Source organism: Mauremys mutica, chromosome 12, assembly GCF_020497125.1.
Source record: "Mauremys mutica isolate MM-2020 ecotype Southern chromosome 12, ASM2049712v1, whole genome shotgun sequence".
Classification (NCBI taxonomy): domain Eukaryota; kingdom Metazoa; phylum Chordata; order Testudines; family Geoemydidae; genus Mauremys; species Mauremys mutica.
In genome coordinates, this window is record NC_059083.1 from 10,815,770 (window position 1) to 10,834,352 (window position 18,583).

Here is an 18,583-nt window from a genome sequence, read left to right on the forward strand (position 1 = left end):
AGTAAGGAGCCAGATCGAAAAAGACCATCCGGGACAGTTATGTTACTGGTTTTGTTGGGACACAGCAGCAGAGCTGTGGAAATCTTTAAAAATTATGGCAGTCAGGTATTCTCCCGAGAGTGAACCCCCTCCATGTTATTTCGATGAAGGGTGTAAACCACGGCGTGTTTTAACTCGTCAGTTGGTCCCCACTGCACCTGCCCCTATTCCTCCGCAAGGGGACTCTCTCCAGAGCGCAGAGGGGAATCTGCAGGACTCCAGATTGGAATCTCTGCAGAGGGATAAGGAGGAATTGGAGGGGCACACCTCGGAAGGAGTTTTGCATGGGAGAAAGAAAGGGAAAGTAGCAGAAAGAAAGAGAAAAAGGAAGAATATAAGTTGATGGCTTTAGCTTTTCGCGGTGGTATTCGAGGCAGAAGCCGTGGCCGTGGCAGGGGATTTCAGGGTGCTCGGGGAAGAGGGTCCTGGCAACCCCAGCCATCAGGAAATTGTTTTCAGTGCGGACAGCCCGGTCACTTTAAACGTGAATGCCCCTGGGGACGCCCAGAGGGTCCGGTCGCATCCGCAGATACTTACACCAGGGACGAATACACCCCTGCACCACCAGCCCAGCCCGTTCCTCAGGCCTGGATCAACTACGGGCAACAGCAACAGCTGCAGCAAACTCAGCCTTCTCAATGACGGTACCCCGGGGGCGAAGGCAAACAATGTGATGGTCTTATTTCCTTAATGTCTTTAGCCGGCTCTTTCCTCACTTTCTCCCCTCCCAGCAAAGAGCCTCGTCTAACCCTTTCAGTCCAGGGACTGCCTGTCTCTTTCCTCATTGATACTGGAGCTACTTTCTCTCTTTTAAATCATGCCCCCTCTCCCTGGCTATCCTCTGAGGTTAAAACTGCAACTGGGGTGGAAGGCAACCCACAGTCTCTGGGACTCACTTTGCCTCTAAATGTCATTTATGCTGATAAATGTTTTTCTCACCGTTTTCTTTTTTCCCCAGCTTGTCCGATCCCTTTGGGCCGGGATTTACTCTGTAAGCTTGAGGCTACTTTAACCTGCACTCCTGAAGGGGTAGGATTATTGATGACAGTGTTAGGAGATTCGGCCCCAGCTCAGGGTAATTGGGAAAAAAAACCCCTCTCTCCCCTGACCTCACTGACTTGCCTTCAACCCTCTGGGGAATTTCTGACACTGATGTTGGCCTGCTCCTTTCGGCAGAGCCAGTAAGGATTCAAGTGAAGCCCTCCTTAGCCCCCCCGTCAGTCCCGGAGACCCTATTCGTTGGCGCTTTGTACAGGATCTACGGGTTGTTAATCAGTATGTGGTCCCTCTTCATGCAGTAGTTCCTGATCCAGCTACTATCATCAGCCAAATCCCCTGGGATGCTGAGTGGTTCACTGTTATTGACTTAAAATCAGCCTTTTTCAGCATTCCTGTGCACCCAGACTCTCAATATCTCTTTGGTTTCACCTGGGAGGGACAAAGTTATGTCTGGCAACGACTTCCTCAAGGCTACAGAGACAGCCCCACGATTTTCAGCCAATGCCTCCGCCACGACTTGGAAGGCTTCACCAGTCCGCAGGGATCCACGTTAGTCCTATACGTAGATGACATCCTACTAGGTAACCGCAAAGAAGCCGCCCTCCGCATCGATGGTAAGGCACTTTTATTATACCTACACACCAGAGGCCACAAGGTAGACCCTAACAAGATTCAGTGGGTCTCACAGAAGGTCCGATATCTGGGCTTCCTGTTAACCCCAGAGGGGAGACAAATGAACCCAGTCCGCATAAAGACTATCCAAAACTGCCCTCTGCCAAACACCAAGAAACAACTTCGAGGTTTCTTAGGATTAATTGGCTTCTGTCGCCCTTGGTTGCCGTCCTGCGGGGAGTTGAGCAAACCGCTCCACCGACTCACTGCTAACCTTGCTCCTGACCCTTTGCAGTGGTCCCCAGACACGATCCAAGCCTTTCAGTTACTCAAGGACAGTGTGGCCTCCTCCATGTCTCTCCGCCCCCCCAATTACAGCAAACCCTTTCACCTTTTTGTCCACGAGAGGGGCGGAATTGCTAGTGGCGTCCTTACCCAGCTGAGCGGGCCCCACCATTTCCCGCTTGCTTTTTACTCCCAGCAGATCGACCCTGTCGCTCAGGGAACCCCATCCTGCACCCGGACTCTGGCAGCAGCTGCCCTGCTGATCACAAAGGCAAAGAGCCTGACCCTGGGTCATTTTACCACGGTCTGGACCTCTCATGCCTTGTCAGCCCTTCTGCGTAGGGGCACGACCCAAGTCTTTTCGGCCCATCGTCAGCAGCAGCTAGAGGCCGAACTCCTAGAAGACACTAACCTAATTTTTGAAAGGTGTGGGCCCCTTAATCCAGCCACCTTGCTTCCTGATCTGCCAGTCCTCCAGGATCAGCACGACTGTGTGGAAGTAGTTCATAGCATCTTACAGATAAGGAACAACCTGTTTGACGTGCCACTGGACAACCCTGATTGCATCCTCTTCTCGGACGGAAGCTCCTTCTATGTTGATGGCAAGCGTTTCACCGGTTATGCAGTCACCTCTGAATGGGACATTCAAGAGGCCGCCTCACTGCCAGGCAACTGGGGAGCCCAAGCCGCCGAACTCTATGCCCTGGCCCGAGCTTGCCAGTTGGCCGCTGGTAAGACCGTTACCATTTTTACTGATAGCAAGTATGCTTTTACCCTGTACTGGTACCCGCTGCTGAACTACAGTCGTGGGAAAGCCTCGGAGCCACTCTGGTCAAAGGGACCTGGCTTATGCCGGATGGCCGAGCCTGCCCCCCTCGCTCCACATACCCCGTGGCAGTTCGCTGGCACCATGATAAGGGGGGTCACTACGGCACGCACGCCCTTGTGGACACCATCGCTCGCTTTTGGTATGCTCCAGGCATTCAACCCTACTGCCTGTCAATAGTGAAAGCATGCAGCACATGTCAGCGAAATGGACCTGATCCGCCTCTTAACAAAATTAAGGGTGAAAAACCTCCGCCTGCTGCTCCATTTCAACATCTTCAAATTGACTTTGCAGATATGCCAAAGGCTTTTGGGAAAAAGCACCTCCTTGTTTTGGTTTGCCCTCTGACTTCATGGGTCGAAGTTTTTCCTACTGCTAATTGTACTGCTGCCACAGTGGCAAAGATCCTCCTTAAAGACATTGTACCCCGTTTTGGCGTCCCTCTCATACTTGATTCAGATCGCGGACCCCACTTTACTGGTAATGTCCTTGGCCGTTTAAAACAAGGACTGGGCATTTCACACTCCTTTCATACACCCTACCACCCCCAGTCTAGCGGGAAAGTTGAGCGTATAAATAGGGAGCTTAAGCTTACATTGGCTAAATACTGTCAGGAAACAGGGTTAAAGTGGCCTCAGGTACTTCCCTTGGTCCTGTTTCACCTTCGTACTCGCCCAACCCGTGTATTGGGATTATCCCCCTTTGAACTGCTCTATGGACACCCCCCTTTCAAAGGCGGGGCGCTACCACGTGCTGATGTTTCACTATTGGGAGGGGATCATATGACCGCGTGCCAGTTTCTCTCCCTACAGGCTCGCCTCCGTACCCTTTGGAAAGCCTCGCAGTTTTCCCAGACCGTGCCGCTGGAAGAACAGATCCACCCGTTCCAACCAGGGGACTTCGTCTGGGCCAAAAAGTTCGTTCGTGGCGACGCCCTCCAGCCGAGGTTTACTGGACCCCACCAGGTTCTTTTAACAACCCAGACTGCAGTGTTCCTGGAAGGACGCAAATCCTGGATCCACCACTCCCACGTCAAGCCAGCCGTAGTGGACCACAATGACGGACCAGCAGCTCTTGCCACCACTGAGGACACTGCCTCTGACCAGTGGACCAGCTTACCTCTTTCAGACATCAGACTTAAATTGACTCGAAAAAAATGAGAGGACCTTTTATTCTGACAACTGTATGTTTTTTATTATGCCTTTTTAGTTTATTTTCTGCTTATGAAGATAATGCTTTTATTAGATATTCCCACGAGGTTAAAACTCGTATTTTAGGAAATAGAAGTAATTGCTGGGTATGTACTCAATTTCCAGTAAATGCAGAACAGGGACTCCCCTTCACACCCATTCCCCTGACCACTGCTAATATGACTTGGATGCCACCGGCTAAAGTTAAAGATCCAGTCCAACACAATCTTACATGGGACAAAACAGGAGTGCCAATTAACAGATATCTCAGGGTAACCAATCAGACAGGATCACTGTGTTTTGTTAAAGAAAAGGGGTCAACTTTTGTGGGAACCAGTAAATGCAACATGTATTTTAATGGCACCGCCTTTAGTAACAATCTTGGCTTCAAGCCTTGCGCATCCCACTTATCCCATATGTGGATCCCTCACAAGCCTTCAGAGTCAGCTTTTAAGAAACCCTGCTCAGATCACAAGGGTGTCCAACTAATTGTTAAGGAATATACGATTGCCTTCTACAACTGCTCAAGCAGTACTACACTGCACTTTGAAAACACCACTACCAAATTGTGCCTCTGCGGTTCGCACAACGACCCCTCTTGGTGGGTATTGTTGGGGCCATAGTAATCCTTATAATACTGTGTTGCTGTATTCAGTGTGTCCCCTCCCTCAAACTCATGTGGGTCAGTTTATTCTTTTCCTACTTCAGCCAAAGGCCTTACTCTCTTCGAGTTGGCCCAGGCTGAAATTGCCAAGCGGCCCTTGGCTCCTTAAAATGGGGTGTAGCTTTTGGTAAATAGTTATCCCAAAGCTACAAATGGAGGAATGATGAGTCTGAACTTTTTATGAGTTTAAACTTAATCCAGACTTGATGTCTCTATCTGAAACTTTTAATCAAAGCTCTGACCTGCGAACTACTCATGACACCTCCCCCTCCCAATAAGTAGCCATCTCCTCCTTTGTCTTTTCTAATTTACATTTTAACCTGTTTTATCCTGTAGAATCTTGATTGATTATGCATGACCATTATGATCTGTTAATCACTTTGTTTACTTCTGTGTATAAACATTGATGCTCACCCCTAATAAACTTGCCACACTTACTCCGAAGCTCTGCTTTTAAGCTAAGGATGGTGTGAGCCCGTTGATCAACGAATTGTTGTCTGGTCTCTGACAGATCTCTGAGCCCCATACCAACTCCGCACGAACTCGGGTGCTGGAGAGGTGAGTAGGACTTGCTTTTTACCTAACACTTCCACACTTACACTCTCTTCATTCTCACACAAACTCAGCCTGTTAATGTATTCTCATCAAACCTCCAAGCCAACACCTCAAGAAGCAAACAAAGAGCAGCAAGACAACCAAGAAGAACAAAGAAGCTATAACACAACACCAAGAAGTAACTTTCAGTCCAGCACGGCTTCTGCACATGGTGACCTCGGCACTATAGAGACCTCGGCACTATTGGTGAAATGGAGTTTGCAAAAGCACTGCCAAGGGTTTACATTGTCAAAGTTAGACTCAGGACTCACAGTTTGTCAGACCACTCTGTTTTATTAGCACAGCGCTCTGCTAATGACAGCCAGATAATGTGAGCACCATGCAAGACACAAACTATCTTATTTATACAGATAAAAGGGTGAGAACTTAACAAGATAACAAAGGAAGCAGAATCAGATAAGTTTACCTGGGCTAGGCATGCATATCTTATTTCCTTACTAACTATTACCCATCTTCTGTTAATGTTTTGCCATTAGCACCATTGTTTATGCCTAATGTTTCTTTTCCTGGCACCTGTATTTCAACATTTCTTATTTCTGCTTAAAGGTACATTCAACATTTCTTTAATCCATTCTTATTTTTACAATAAAATTCATTCTACTTTCACAATCCCTCCTTTTGGTCAAGCTCACGCCAAGACCAAAATTTTACTGGGTTCCACATATTAACCGTTCTTTATCTTTGTTCATCAGCAATATTCAAAATTATCATATTAGCACTCTGTTCTGGGGCAGTCACTGGAGTGGCATGCCTTACACAATTTTGGGTACAACAGGAGACTAACTGAAAACATACAAAAATTATTAGGATTTCAAACAGGATAGTCAGGGCTCCCTGAAACAACCAGTTTCCTATGCCAGAGAAATTGAACAGGTTACTTAGCCACTTCCATAAAGAACTCGGCTCTTCATGGGGAAAATATGCGATTTGTTCTAAGTGGCTAGCGTCATTTATTACCTCATTGGTATCGTCAGGTATAAACACACAACATTGTTTTCCAATGAGAGCACAGGTCCCTCCTTTGGCCGCCAGCACTGTCATAAACAGATAGTTAAGGGTTAAGGTCTCTTTTACCTGTAAAGGGTTAACATGCAGTACCTGATGACCACCTGACCAGAGGACCAATCAGAGATAAGATTTTTTTCAAATCTCTGTGGAGGGAAGCCTTTGTCTGTGTTCTTTGTCTGAGTTCTCTTTTTGGATCTAAAAGAGACCAGTCATGTCTCCAAGTTCTCCTGGAGTAGTTTCTACTATGTAATAGTAAGTATTAATTAGAAAGGCGGGTTAGTCTTATAATTTGATTTCTACATTTGCAATTGTGTGTTTGCTAAAGGAAATTCTTTATTCCTGTTTGCTGTTACTTTGCTTTCACTGAGAAAGAAAGGGGGAGGGGGGATTCTCTCCAGAGATTGATAAGGTTATACCCTATGAGTGTCCAGCTTGGGCTCATAGAGATTCTGTATTTTCTTTTTGTTCTCTTAATAAATTCTTTTCTTTTCTTTGGACTTGGTTAATTCCTTCTCTTGTGGAAATTCAGGGGAAGGGGAGGGGGGAGAAGCGAGTCCCTCTTTGTGTTGAGTCAAGGATTTGACTCGGTGTATATCTCTCCAGAGTGGCTAGGAGAGAGGGAGGGGGGAAGTGGGCTGCTTCCCTGTGTGTAGAGATTCAAGGAGTTTGAATCTGGGTTCCCCAGGGGAGGCTTGGGGAACAGAGGGGTGTCTCGATTCACCGAATCAATCGAGTGGTGGCAGCGCGAAGGAAACCTACCCTAAGGGTTAGAGTGGGGGAGAATACATGCGGGTCCCCATCTTTGAACCCAAAAGCTCAAAGTGGGGGTGAGACCCTATGACATGATGGCAGCTTTACCAGATCTAAACTAGGATTTTAGTTTAGAGGGAAACCAAGTCAGGTCCCCACATTGGAACCCAACAGCTCCAAGTGGGGGTGAGACCTATGACAAGCACTATGTACAATGCCTGACGGTTTTAGAGGGCCACCTGTCAGATCGCCCCTGTTTCTTTGGCCAGGGCTCTTAAACTTTCTCCAGTTTTATTTGCCATTATTTTAACTACTTCTTTTAACCTCAGGAGCCTTTTTGCCTGGTGTATTACTCCCCCAAGTGGGTTAAAGGAACTGCCAATAGTCTCTTCCCAGGTGTCATTACTGTTCCATATTGTGTTAAACGGACGAGTTCCTCCAGTGAGGTCTGGGGAATTGAGTGGGACAGCCAGGACAGAAACACCAGTTTGAGAGTGGGCTGGGATGTGGCTGCAGACCCAGCATTTAGAAATATTAAGGGTCTGAGCTATCCACACTTGCTGCTGGATAAAAGAATTGTCATTGTGGACTCCCCAGACCTTCAGACACCAACAGCCGAGGAACAGGCACCACCAGAGGCGCATGTTGGAGGCAGGGCCCTTCTGGTTCTGACAACCTCAACTGAGGGAACCGCAGTCACGGTTTTATGTCCACCAGGCAGCAGGCGCTAGGCTCACTACTGCTTTTTCTTGGGCCTTGCTTTAGGTAGTCGTCTGCCTCTGGCAACCCTTACGAGAACGTTGATTGTAAGGTATTGCAGGCTGTTCCTCTACGTCATCTTCTGGAGTCAAAAATCTACTCTGTGTGGTCCTGAGGTGATGATTGGTTCGCTGGGGCTGGTGCATTCTTACACGGCAAAGCATGTATTCATGCTGCGGATGCCAGACAGTTTAACAGCCGTCTGGGTAGTAAGCAGTACCTGATGATTCTTTGATGCTCTTTAAGTCTTTTTGCTTCTTTCCTTGACTCTGGCTATAACAATGACCTTCACACCTTATCTTTTCCTGATGCATTCATTCCTCATTCACACAAACAGATTGAGAATACAAACAGTATTATTTTATATCGAGCAAAAAGGCATTGCAAATTAAACCTTGCTAAGTTTTACAATTAATAACCAAGACAATTTACATTGAGACACAGGCCTTCAATGTTTCTCTAATTTACTTAACATAGACACAATAGAGAATCCTGTAAATTTGTAAGTGTAGCCAAGCCCTTAGAGAGGGGCCAATTTGTAATGCATATGGGAAAACAGAATCTTATAGTCCCAGAGGGTCATTTCTTTCTGCTATTCAAAAAGGGTGGCTAGCAGGATTAAATCAAATTATACATTATAAAGTCCAGCTCCTACATATCCCCCTTTTGACACTAAGATTATCAATCGCCAGTGTCACTTCTTATGTAGTAAAATACTGGGAGGTGATTTGGGCCTGTGGCTCTGGCTTTGCATACATTTGTTTTATCCACCAGCATATTTTAAACATTTCAATTAAACACATACAATTTAAAACCAAAAACAATTAGGGGTAGTAACATTGGTATGCCAGTAGTTGTGGGAGACCATCCAGATAATATGAATGGTTCTGTTTCCCACATTGTTTTGTTTGTTTGTTTTTAGGAACTATGTTACCTTTTTAAACAGATAATGGTTAACTGTTTGCCATTCAATGCCACGACTGATAGAGAACTCAGCTAAATCAGTGCTTACAGTAAGCTGAGACTTTTTGGTTGTGGCAAATAGTAAATGTGATTATTGGTAAACACAGTACTTACATTACATGTACATTTGTCTACTGGTGGGTTGCTAACACTTTTATCCTTTTAAAACACTTCTTTCCAAGAATTAACACACACATTGCCCGTTATACAATACTTTGGTCTAATTATTAATTTTATCCCACATACAGGATCCTAGTGAGATGTCTTTACTACAGGGCTTTGGAGCAACAGGCATGGATAAGCATACCCACTTTTGAGGAGTCCACTTGGTACAACCTCTAGTGTCCAATAGTTTCCCTTCCTCCCAGCCCACTGGTTTGAGGTTTGAGGTAGCCAGAAGGATCCCAGATGCAATCTGTGGAGTGGGCTAGCTTTCCATATCTTTGCTTCCAGAGCCTGTTGGTGTGCAATTTTAACAACAATTTCTTCACTTAACAAATTTTGTCTTACCGTACTGGAGACATACTGCATCCAGTTATATTGATTGTTTAATACCTATTTTTTTCTTTGCTTTAACAGATGTATTAAAACCTTAATATTCTCTGATATTACCCAAAACATCTTATGTTCTAAATATCTGCATTTTAGTACATTCCATAGCTATTGCAGTATGGTTTTTTTTAACTTTTATTTGTTTTTGTAATAGGTTGTTCTGTAGCTGGTATTGGCTTTCTCTGATTTTCTGAAAGACAAAAATAACATTTTTCTACCCCTTTCAGGGTGGCATTGATTGTCGCTTAAAAGATTCCTTTCTTTTACAACTACCCTTGCTGATTGCAGGCAAAACAAAGGAATTATCCCCATATTTTCCTGTGTTTTTTTTTTGTTCTATAGGCAGGCCAGGTTTTAATGGCTTCTACTTTTTAAGGGTTATGAGGAAATTATTTCACTGTTTAGTTATTAAATTCATGAGGTGGTGTACCTCAAGTTTTTTTTCTTATATAGCAGACCAAGTTTGTAATGTTTTTCCTGCTGTGTTAAGCTTTAAGTTTATTCACAGGTAATAGCTGAGAAGCATCATTACCATATTACCTTCAAGGATTTTTCCAAAAATCATACACACTATACGTTGTTACAGGGGTACTTACTAACATTACATTTATTTCAATGTTTAATATTAACAATAACATTTAGCATCAAATCTCTTAAAGGGATCTTGTTATATACCATGTCTTTTATTTAGGCAATTTCTTTTGTGCTGGCAGTTTTCACCTTCCTTTATCAGTTAGGTAATTTGCATCAACACAGGCTTGGCTTTTGGATTCAAAGCCATCAGCAGAGCTCAGAGACTCTGTCTTAAAAGGGACACAATCAACTTCCACCAGAGTTTTGATTTCTTTCCACTTTCAACTCCTGCTTACAAAACACACAGAGATCTGAAAAAGAAAACACAGTCTATTGCGGCTCTTTTTGGAGCCCTAATAGGATTTTAATTCAGTAGCATATTTCATTTGTATTTCTTTTACCCCTTTTTACAATATACACTGCACATGTCCTAGGGAAAAGGCACATTCCTTCTATATTACAACTTTTTTTTTTAAACATTAGCCATATCAATTTTTACATACGATGTAACTGTTTCTTTTTTCTTACAGAGTTTTCATGTACCCTTATCAAAAGTGACAGTCTGATTACACAGAGCCATTTTAAGGCTCAGTGTTTTTAACATTGCTTCTTTTTGTTTTGTGCACCTCACCTCTGCTGTTGCTTCAGAGGGGCACTGTTAAAAAAAATTTTTATTCTTTCACTACAGCTCTTACCTGCTATTGTTACCAAAAAAAACCCAACAACAACCAAACAAACAAAAAGACTCCAGAATCTCTCCCTATTCTCCTGATTTTGACTGCCCTATTGCAGCCATGACTTGGTTTTTATTTAAAAAAAACATTTTAAATTTTATAAAGAATCAAGTTACCCCTTAAGGGTTAAATGCTAAATCCCAAAGCCAAACAACACTAATTACCTGTGTCTTGCAAAAAGGTCTGTCGGTTTTGCAACTTTGAATTAAGAGTCAAATGAATTTTTTGTGGCATTAAAAAGAAAAACAAAACTAATTTATCTTACACCTACAAAACAGTTTTACAAACCAGATGTGCTGGTTTAGATTCTTAGAACTTTACATATTTTCACAGACAAATAGATATACACATTTTCACAAAATTTAACTGCTTAATTCTCTCCAGCCTTTGTAGAGTTAACTTTTCACTCTCTCTCCTTAAATCACTTGTTTTTCTCCCAAAATAACACCTTTATCACCTCAGATTTCACCATTTTAAGTATTGTTCCAGGGGTTCATGCCTGCACTTACTGCTTTTCTTCCTCCTTACACTATGCCCTTAGGGCTTCCAACCTGTTTTTCAGTTTCTTTATCTGTTGCTTGCCTGCTTTTCTGGGCCCGATCCTGCTTTTTTTTTTTTTTAATGAACCGTTTGTGAGTGATACTATGGTCACTTCACAATTTTGAAATAAATGTTCAAGGAAAGGGACCAGGAAGGGTGGGGGCTAGTTGAGGAGCCCACCTTCTTTGCTGAATTGGTAGTGGAACACTAAAGAATCAGTTTTTGAGGCAGACAACAAAGGAGAACAGAACAAGGGGCTTTTTGTCCTTTTTACAATGAGATGGGAGTATTAAGGGGGCTGGATCGATCCGGTGTGGGTTTTTGAGAACGGGGTAAAGGGGAGCACTCGGTCTGGTGGTGGGAGAGGAGGCTTTTAATAAAGCTTTTAACTTATTATTTGAATATTTGAGAGAGGCGAGTTTTTGATTTTGTCCAGCTACGATTTGCCTCTTCCCACCACTGAATGAAACAATTAACCTCTTCTTTAGCCAATTTAGTTTTAGGTTGGCCGAGTTTGTCCTTTAAGACATCCACTCGGTCTTTGTTCCAAGATTTTAACAGTGGCCACTGAGTTTTGGGATCCCCCTGAGTTAGCCTAGACCATTTTTCCAGAAATTTACAGGAGTCCGGACCCATCCTAAATACATAAAATGAGGCGGCGTTCGTTTAGGGAACTGTCCCGACTTAGACGTCTGGTTACCCATACAGGAGGACTTCACACACCAATCGCACAAGAAGGAAATTTGGGTTAGGAGCCCACAGGCTACTGCCTCAATTGCCCTTGCTTTCACACCAGGGCTTTTACCCAAAGTGTGGTGCGGCTGCGATTGTGCAGATACCACTCACTCAGACCGCAGGGACAGGAACCCCTTGGTCGGCCGATCCCCAGACAGAGATGGCACCCAGACTCAAACACTCCACAGGAAGACGGATAGACACAGAGACAGGACAGTCCTCAGTCCAGACAAAACACAGAAATAATTACCTGACCAGATTCCTGATGTCAGATCCCGGGATCCCTACCAGAACAGAGTGGGAACCAACAGGATCAATGGCGTAGACTTCACTGTGGTCGTGCACCTTTCCGTTCTGGTGGAGGACCGCTCGGGCCAAATGCCCAGGTGCTGGCTTCCACGGTCGTCCTACAAAAACAGTCAGGAATCACACAGCCCCAGTGAAGACGGTTGCCATCTCGGTGGAACCTCCAAATTGTCAAAGTTAGACTCAGGACTCACAGTTTGTCAGACCACTCTGTTTATTAGTACAGCGCTCTGCTAATAACACCTTGATAATGTGAGCACCATGCAAGACACAAACTATCTTATTTATACAGATAAAAGGATGAGAACTTAACAAGATAACAAAGGAAGCAGAATCAGATAAGTTTACCTGGGCTAGGCATGCATATCTTATTTCCTTACTAACTATTACCCATCTTCTGTTAATGTTTTGCCATTAGCACCATTGTTTATGCCTAATGTTTCTTTTCCTGGCACCTGTATTTCAACATTTCTTATTTCTGCTTAAAGGTACATACAACATTTCTTTAATCCATTCTTATTTTTACAATATAATTCATTCTACTTTCACAGGGGGTGTCCTTCAGGAAACTGCATCTCAAACAGTGACTGGACTATAAAAGTGAGGGGCAAAACACCCCATGTTCCCTCTCCCTACCCAGCTCTCTCTTTTCACCTAAGATGACAAAAGAAAAAGCTGTTGGACTTTGGGAGCAGATCCTGGCTTGAGAGTTTGGTCAGCAACGTCACTGTGAACCTGTGGTGAGGGACGGCACCTTGTGCTGAGTCTAAGTTGTTTAGTGTAGAAAGTGTTTTATCTTTATTGCTCTTGCAGCCGTTCCTGACTTTATGCCTCATTACTTGTACTCACTTAAAAATCTCTCTTTGTAGTTAAATAAACGTGTTTTAGTCTTTAATTACAACTAATCCAGTGCTGTGACTGGTTTGGGTAACTCCATTTAAGGTAGCAGATTGTGTATGTTGTTCCCCTTAGAGGGGCAATGGGCTGAGTAGATCTGGACTGTCCAGGAGAGGGCTGGTTAGTGCAGAACATGTTTTGGGGGGGGGGAAGTCTGGGACTGGAAGTTGTTAGAGAGCTTATTCCTTCACTCTCCCACCTCCCTGGTCCTTCTCGCATGGACAGAGAGCAACAATATCTCCAAGTCTGAAGGTGCAAACAATTCAATGTTTATTGTAGTGAACTTCCAGCAGCTTAAATCCAAGTTCCTTTTTCCTTATTTTCAAATCCCAACTTACTTCCTGTTTGCCCCTAATTCATATAGTAATATTCTCAGCTATACCTTAACCAATCATTCTATTAAAATTTACCTAACCAATGCTAACGTATTGTAACATGATTAGCTAACCAATTATATCTCACCACTTTAATTAGTTTACACCCAGCAAAATTAATTATACAGCAGACAGAAACAATCACAGAACCAGACAGAGACCATGCAAATAAACATACAAAACAATACAGAAGTGAGGATTTCACAACTACATCTATACAGACATAAGGGTTCTCCAGCTGTGTCTATTGATAAGTGAGTTCTTGCCAGACAGGATGCTCTCAAACTCAGTTTCCTTTTACATGTTTTAGGCTCTTCCCTTTCTCTGGAGGTGATAGATCGAATCACCTTCCTAACAGCCCCAGATTGCCTTATTTCAATATGACTAGTTTGGAATGTGAGGATGTGACCATTTGCTTCCCAGCTTATGGCTGCTTAGCTGAAGAACCAGGCCTCACACTGCCACAGTAAGAGAAGGCCATTACACAGACAGACAGTGATTTTTGATTCTTTCTTTTATAACTAGCTAAGTGATAAGAATAAACCTAAATTCTTACAGTATAGGCCTTTGCAGACAGGCCTGAATATCTATATCCTAACAGGAGTGTGTTGGGGTCACCCTGCAAGTAGTGACCAAGGCTGGTGGGCCCACTATGGCACGGGTGACAGGCTGCTGGACCAGGGTTGTGGCCAGGCACAGCCACTCTGGGTGTGACCTGCAGGCTGGTTGGCCCAGGTTGGGAGCTTCTGCACAGGACTGTGAGGCACCCCAGGCTGCAGGGCAAGCGGTGACCCAGCCTCTCCCTGGCTGGGATCGCACCCTGGAACGTTTGGTTCCCACACACTGGCTCACAGGGGGGTTTCCAGAGACTGAGACAGAACTTAGGACACACAAAGGCTGAGTTTAAACAGATTCATGACCTTCATTTTGATTCAAACAGGACTTCCTCTCCATGCAGGGTTGGGGGGGGGACCCCAACCCCATAGGGAGGGCCTGGAAGTGTCACTTGCTACTAGATCAGTGCACTAAAACCAATATAATTGCACACCTCACTAGTGTTGTTTTTTAAATTAGCATGAAGAACAAGTTTAAGCTTTGTTGTAGTCTGCATTGTCTGCCTGGACTGCTCAAGACCCAAATGCTTGTGGGAGGAATTCTGTATTTGAGCTGGCTTCTTAAATACCTTCCTGCTGTTTCACATCTGATGCTCCTTGATGAAACATGTAGGAGGTTTAATCAAAGTGATATGAGCTACAAAAGTGAAATCTTGGAAGAGTGTTGCCATTTTCATAATGTAATAAAATAAATAATGTAACGATAAATAGTAATGCACTAATAAATAGTGTGTAATAAGCATGTCATACAAAATCCAAATTATTTCCAAGATCACTACTTCTATTGTGCTCAGGTAAGGGAGAAAATCCCTGGAAATATTTATTTTTAGAGGGGGTTCACGAGATTTGATAATTTTCATGAAAAGGGTTCACGGGTTGTTAAAGTTCGGGAACCACTGCCTGTAGCAGGGCTGTTATCCCGCTCCGGTGGAAAAAGCTACACTGACTGGGGAAGCAGCCACAGCTGGGGCCATGCCCCATCAGGCCACAGCTTGCCCTATACAAGGGCCCTGTGAGCCAGGAGCTAAGTCAGTTTCACTCTAGTACTGGAGTGAGCAGAGCAGAGGCAACAGGAGCTGGGGAGCACTAGCCTGGTAACTCCCCCGGCTGAGGCCTTGTTAAAGGCTGAAGAGAGGTACTGGGGCCGCAGAGGTGCAGCCTGGGAATAGGCAGAGGCAGCTGGACCTACCCCCTTGCCAATGATTGGCCATTACAGACTGCGTCTGCCCCAGTGACGGGGGGGGGGCGCTAGATGATGACTGGCAGTAGCCACTGAGGCAAGGTGGGTGTAGAGGGTTGGGGGTTCCCCTGGGAGGGGAGATCAGAGTGTGGGAGTACTGCTGGGGGCAGAACCCCAAGGTAAAGGGCACCGGGGTTCGGGCTGGAGACTCGAGACCTGACCTAATGGAGGTGGGATAGAGATCCAGTTACCCTGAAACTGCACCAGTCTCCCCGAGAGAAGGGTCACAAACGGCAGCATTAGGGTAATTGATGACTAGGACTGGATAAAATCCTGGAGACAGACTGACTAAGAAACAAAGGAACCAGGCTGCAGCATGGAGGGGCCATGGAGGGGACTAGAACCAGGCTTTGCCACAGCTGGTCTCCAATTCCCTTGTTCACGAATCCCCTCCCACAGGGGTATCAGGTTTACTGCAGATCCATTTTCTTGGTGTGCTGCAGCTTGATGTGACAACAGTGAAATCTTCATCCAGCTGCGCACAGTCTGCTCCTCCGTGTATTTCAAACCTGTAACCCAGAAGCAATTGGAGCTAGAGTCAGTGTGTGCCAGGCACAGACCAGGGGAGACACCCCAAGTCAGGGAGGGGATCTGCACTCACAGCCAGGGGCGGCTCTAGAAAATCCGCCGCCCCAAGCAGGGCGGCGCACCGTGCCGCTCGCGTTGCCCTTCCCCGGTCCCGCGGCCGGGGCAGAAGTGCCTGCGGACTGTCCCGTGGCCCCGCGGCTCCGGTGGAGCATCTGCAGGCATGCCTACGGGAGCTCCGTCCGAGCCGCAGGACCAGCGGACCCGCAGCAGTCATGCCTGCAGGAGCTCAACTGGAGCCCGCAGGAAGAGGGGACCCTCCGCAGTCATGTCTGCGGAAGGTCAGCCGGAGCCAAATGCCGCCCTGCCGGCAAAATGCCGCCCCACGCACCTGCTTGGCGCGCTGGGGTCTGGAGCCGGCCCTGCTCACAGCCCCTCAGGATCCCACTTCCTGCACCAGCACAAGGCCCCACTTGGGCAAGAAGGGATGTTAAAGCAATTAGTGGGGCATTTCCAGAGCCTCTGATCAATGCAGGGGTGGGGGGTGGGGCGGGAATAAACTCACCAATGGTCAAACTCGGTCCCGTCGGCCCATTTCCAGACCTGGCCCGCATCCTTCCAGAGGCCGATCCAGTGGTCCAGTTTGCCTTCGTATGGGAGCAGGGAACCCTTAGAAACCCAATAAAAGCATCAGCTGTGTTAGACCCTGACTCTGCTGCTCCCCCACCTTGGGCAGTGGGGGATTTCTAGAGGCCTCTTCCATGGTTACTGGGTGAAGGGGGCAGATAAGTATTAACTCTTCACCCTCCCTGGCCTCTTTTTTGGGGCTGTGGCACCTATTGCGTGTAGCAGGGATTGAGCTGCAAGGTCACTGTCCGCCCAGCAGCCCCTTCTCAGAGCACAGCAGGGCCAGGAGGGAGAGGGAGTTGCAGGGGGAGGGCAGACAGACCCCTGCCACCAGGGCAGGTAAACTGATGGGAAGAGGCATAAAACAGACCTCACCTCCAGCTGGATTCCCTCTGCCCCACCCATGAGGAAACCCTGGGGCTGGGCTGAGCTGGGGGGGCAGGTTCTCACCTGCTCCAGCCCCAGGCAGCCCATTGGCCTGGAGCTGACTGAGCCGGCCCAGCCCTGCACAGCAGGAGTCTCTGGCAGATGCAGGGTCGGGGAAGCTGGAGCCCCAGGTCCAGCCAGGATTCAGCTGCCAGAACCGCACTGACTCTGGCTGCCCAGCCTGGGAGGCACCTGGGCTCCTCTCGGCCCTACAGGGGCTGAGCCCAGCCTGACTCCAGCCCTGTCTGTGGTGCCAGCGATCGCTGGGCTTGGCACAAAGCATCTAACCGGCTTCTCACCAGCTCCTGCGGACTCTCAATCCCGGCCAGGGAGGCACCGTGTGACGAGCAGAAGCTCTGGCTGTAGGTCCAGTTCTCCTCAGCCTTAGAAAAATAGTAACATTTCCCTTGGATCCGGATCCAGCCGTCCGGGCACCAGGAGGCAGCAGGGGGGCATGGAGGAGGCTGCTTAGATGTTACCACTAGAAAACACAAAACACAAGGGGAGAGCTCGTCCCATCTCATCTCTGTGGAGAACGAGCAGGGACAGAAACAAGAACTGCCCGATGGGATCAGACTGATGGGAGAGACGGGCCAGTCTGAGAGTGGCCAGCAGCAGCTGCACCAGAGGCCACGGCCCAGCAACCCGACACGCAGCGTGGCTGGAGTTTGTTATGACACACACACTGCGGCAGTGCCAGAGGCCAACCAGGCCACAGCCCCCATTGGGCTGGGGATGTACAGAGTGTGCAGCGAAGGGAATGGGGAAGGTGAGAGCAAGGGAGGAGTGTGTCTGGCAGGGGCACTGGAATGGGTTGGTAAGGGGGGGGGCCATGCCCCTCCCCCATGTTTTAATGTGGGAGGGCCAGGCCTGCCTACTTGTTAACCTGGGCATAGAGCCTCGGGCAGGCACGGTGCTGGCGGCGGCAGGGGCTGCACTTCATGGCTGGAGAGCTGAGACGGGGCAGCACCAGCCTCTTCCTGGCAGGGGGCTGAGCTGGGCCTTAGCTCCCCTCCCCCCACCATGGGGCCCCACCCCCTGCTCCTCTTCCCTTCTGAGTCCCCGACACCTGGCCAGGCCAGAAGCCAGAGCCGGGGTGTGGTAAGAGCCACCCAGGGAACCTGGGCTGCTGTGGGGAGCCCCAGACACTCCACCGGCCCTGGGGGGAAAGGAGTGGGGGAGGGGCCACAGTTCCTGCACGGGTGCTCTGCCTCCCCCCGCCCCCCCAGCAGGTCCCACGCTCCTGCTGCCCAGCACATGGATTCTCGTACAGGCTAAGGGCAGTGTCATGTGCTCACACCTTCCACAGCCACATCTACAGAGCTGGGCAGCTCAGTCCAGGAGGCAGCGCAGGGTGAACACCGAGCGGGTCACTTCTGTGACTGCTCTCATGGGAGCAGGTACAATAGGCAGCGGCAGAATGTTAGAAGTTCAGAGCCCCCAAACCACCAGCAGGCGGCAGCAGAGAGGCTCCCAGACCTGCTGGGCCCCAGACAAGGACACCTTGCAGACGAGGGGCCGTCAGATCCAACAGCCTCTCTGAGCGGGTTTCCCTCCTCACCCATCTCGTGTATCAAAGCCTCAGATCCCCTGGAACGCAGCCTGCAACGTGTGACTACACTGAGGGGAATGTGGGGGCAGTGAGAGCATCTCCTAGTAACCCCAGCGAGCAGCACCCAGACCCCTCGCCCAGCTGCTAAATCCTCCAGCGCCCCACTGATAACCCCACA

General features: G+C 47.4%; 1 protein-coding gene across 3 annotated transcripts in view; it reads right to left on the reverse strand.

The window, feature by feature from the left end:
* Window positions 1-15,317: 15,317 nt before the first annotated feature.
* The window catches only part of LOC123345647 (C-type lectin domain family 2 member D-like), a 175,630-nt gene continuing 172,364 nt past the window's right edge, over window positions 15,318-18,583 (reverse strand). For 2 of the 3 annotated variants that reach the window (XM_044982643.1, XM_044982642.1), the window contains exons 2-4: window positions 17,153-17,334; window positions 16,366-16,469; window positions 15,318-15,784 (exon numbers count right to left, since the gene is read on the reverse strand). In XM_044982643.1, the coding sequence (XP_044838578.1) occupies window positions 15,655-15,784; window positions 16,366-16,469; window positions 17,153-17,334 (416 nt within the window). In that variant the 3' untranslated portion in view covers window positions 15,318-15,654. Of the gene's footprint in view, window positions 15,785-16,365; window positions 16,470-17,152; window positions 17,642-18,583 lie in introns of those variants that run through there. The other variant, XM_044982641.1, reaches the window with a different exon arrangement.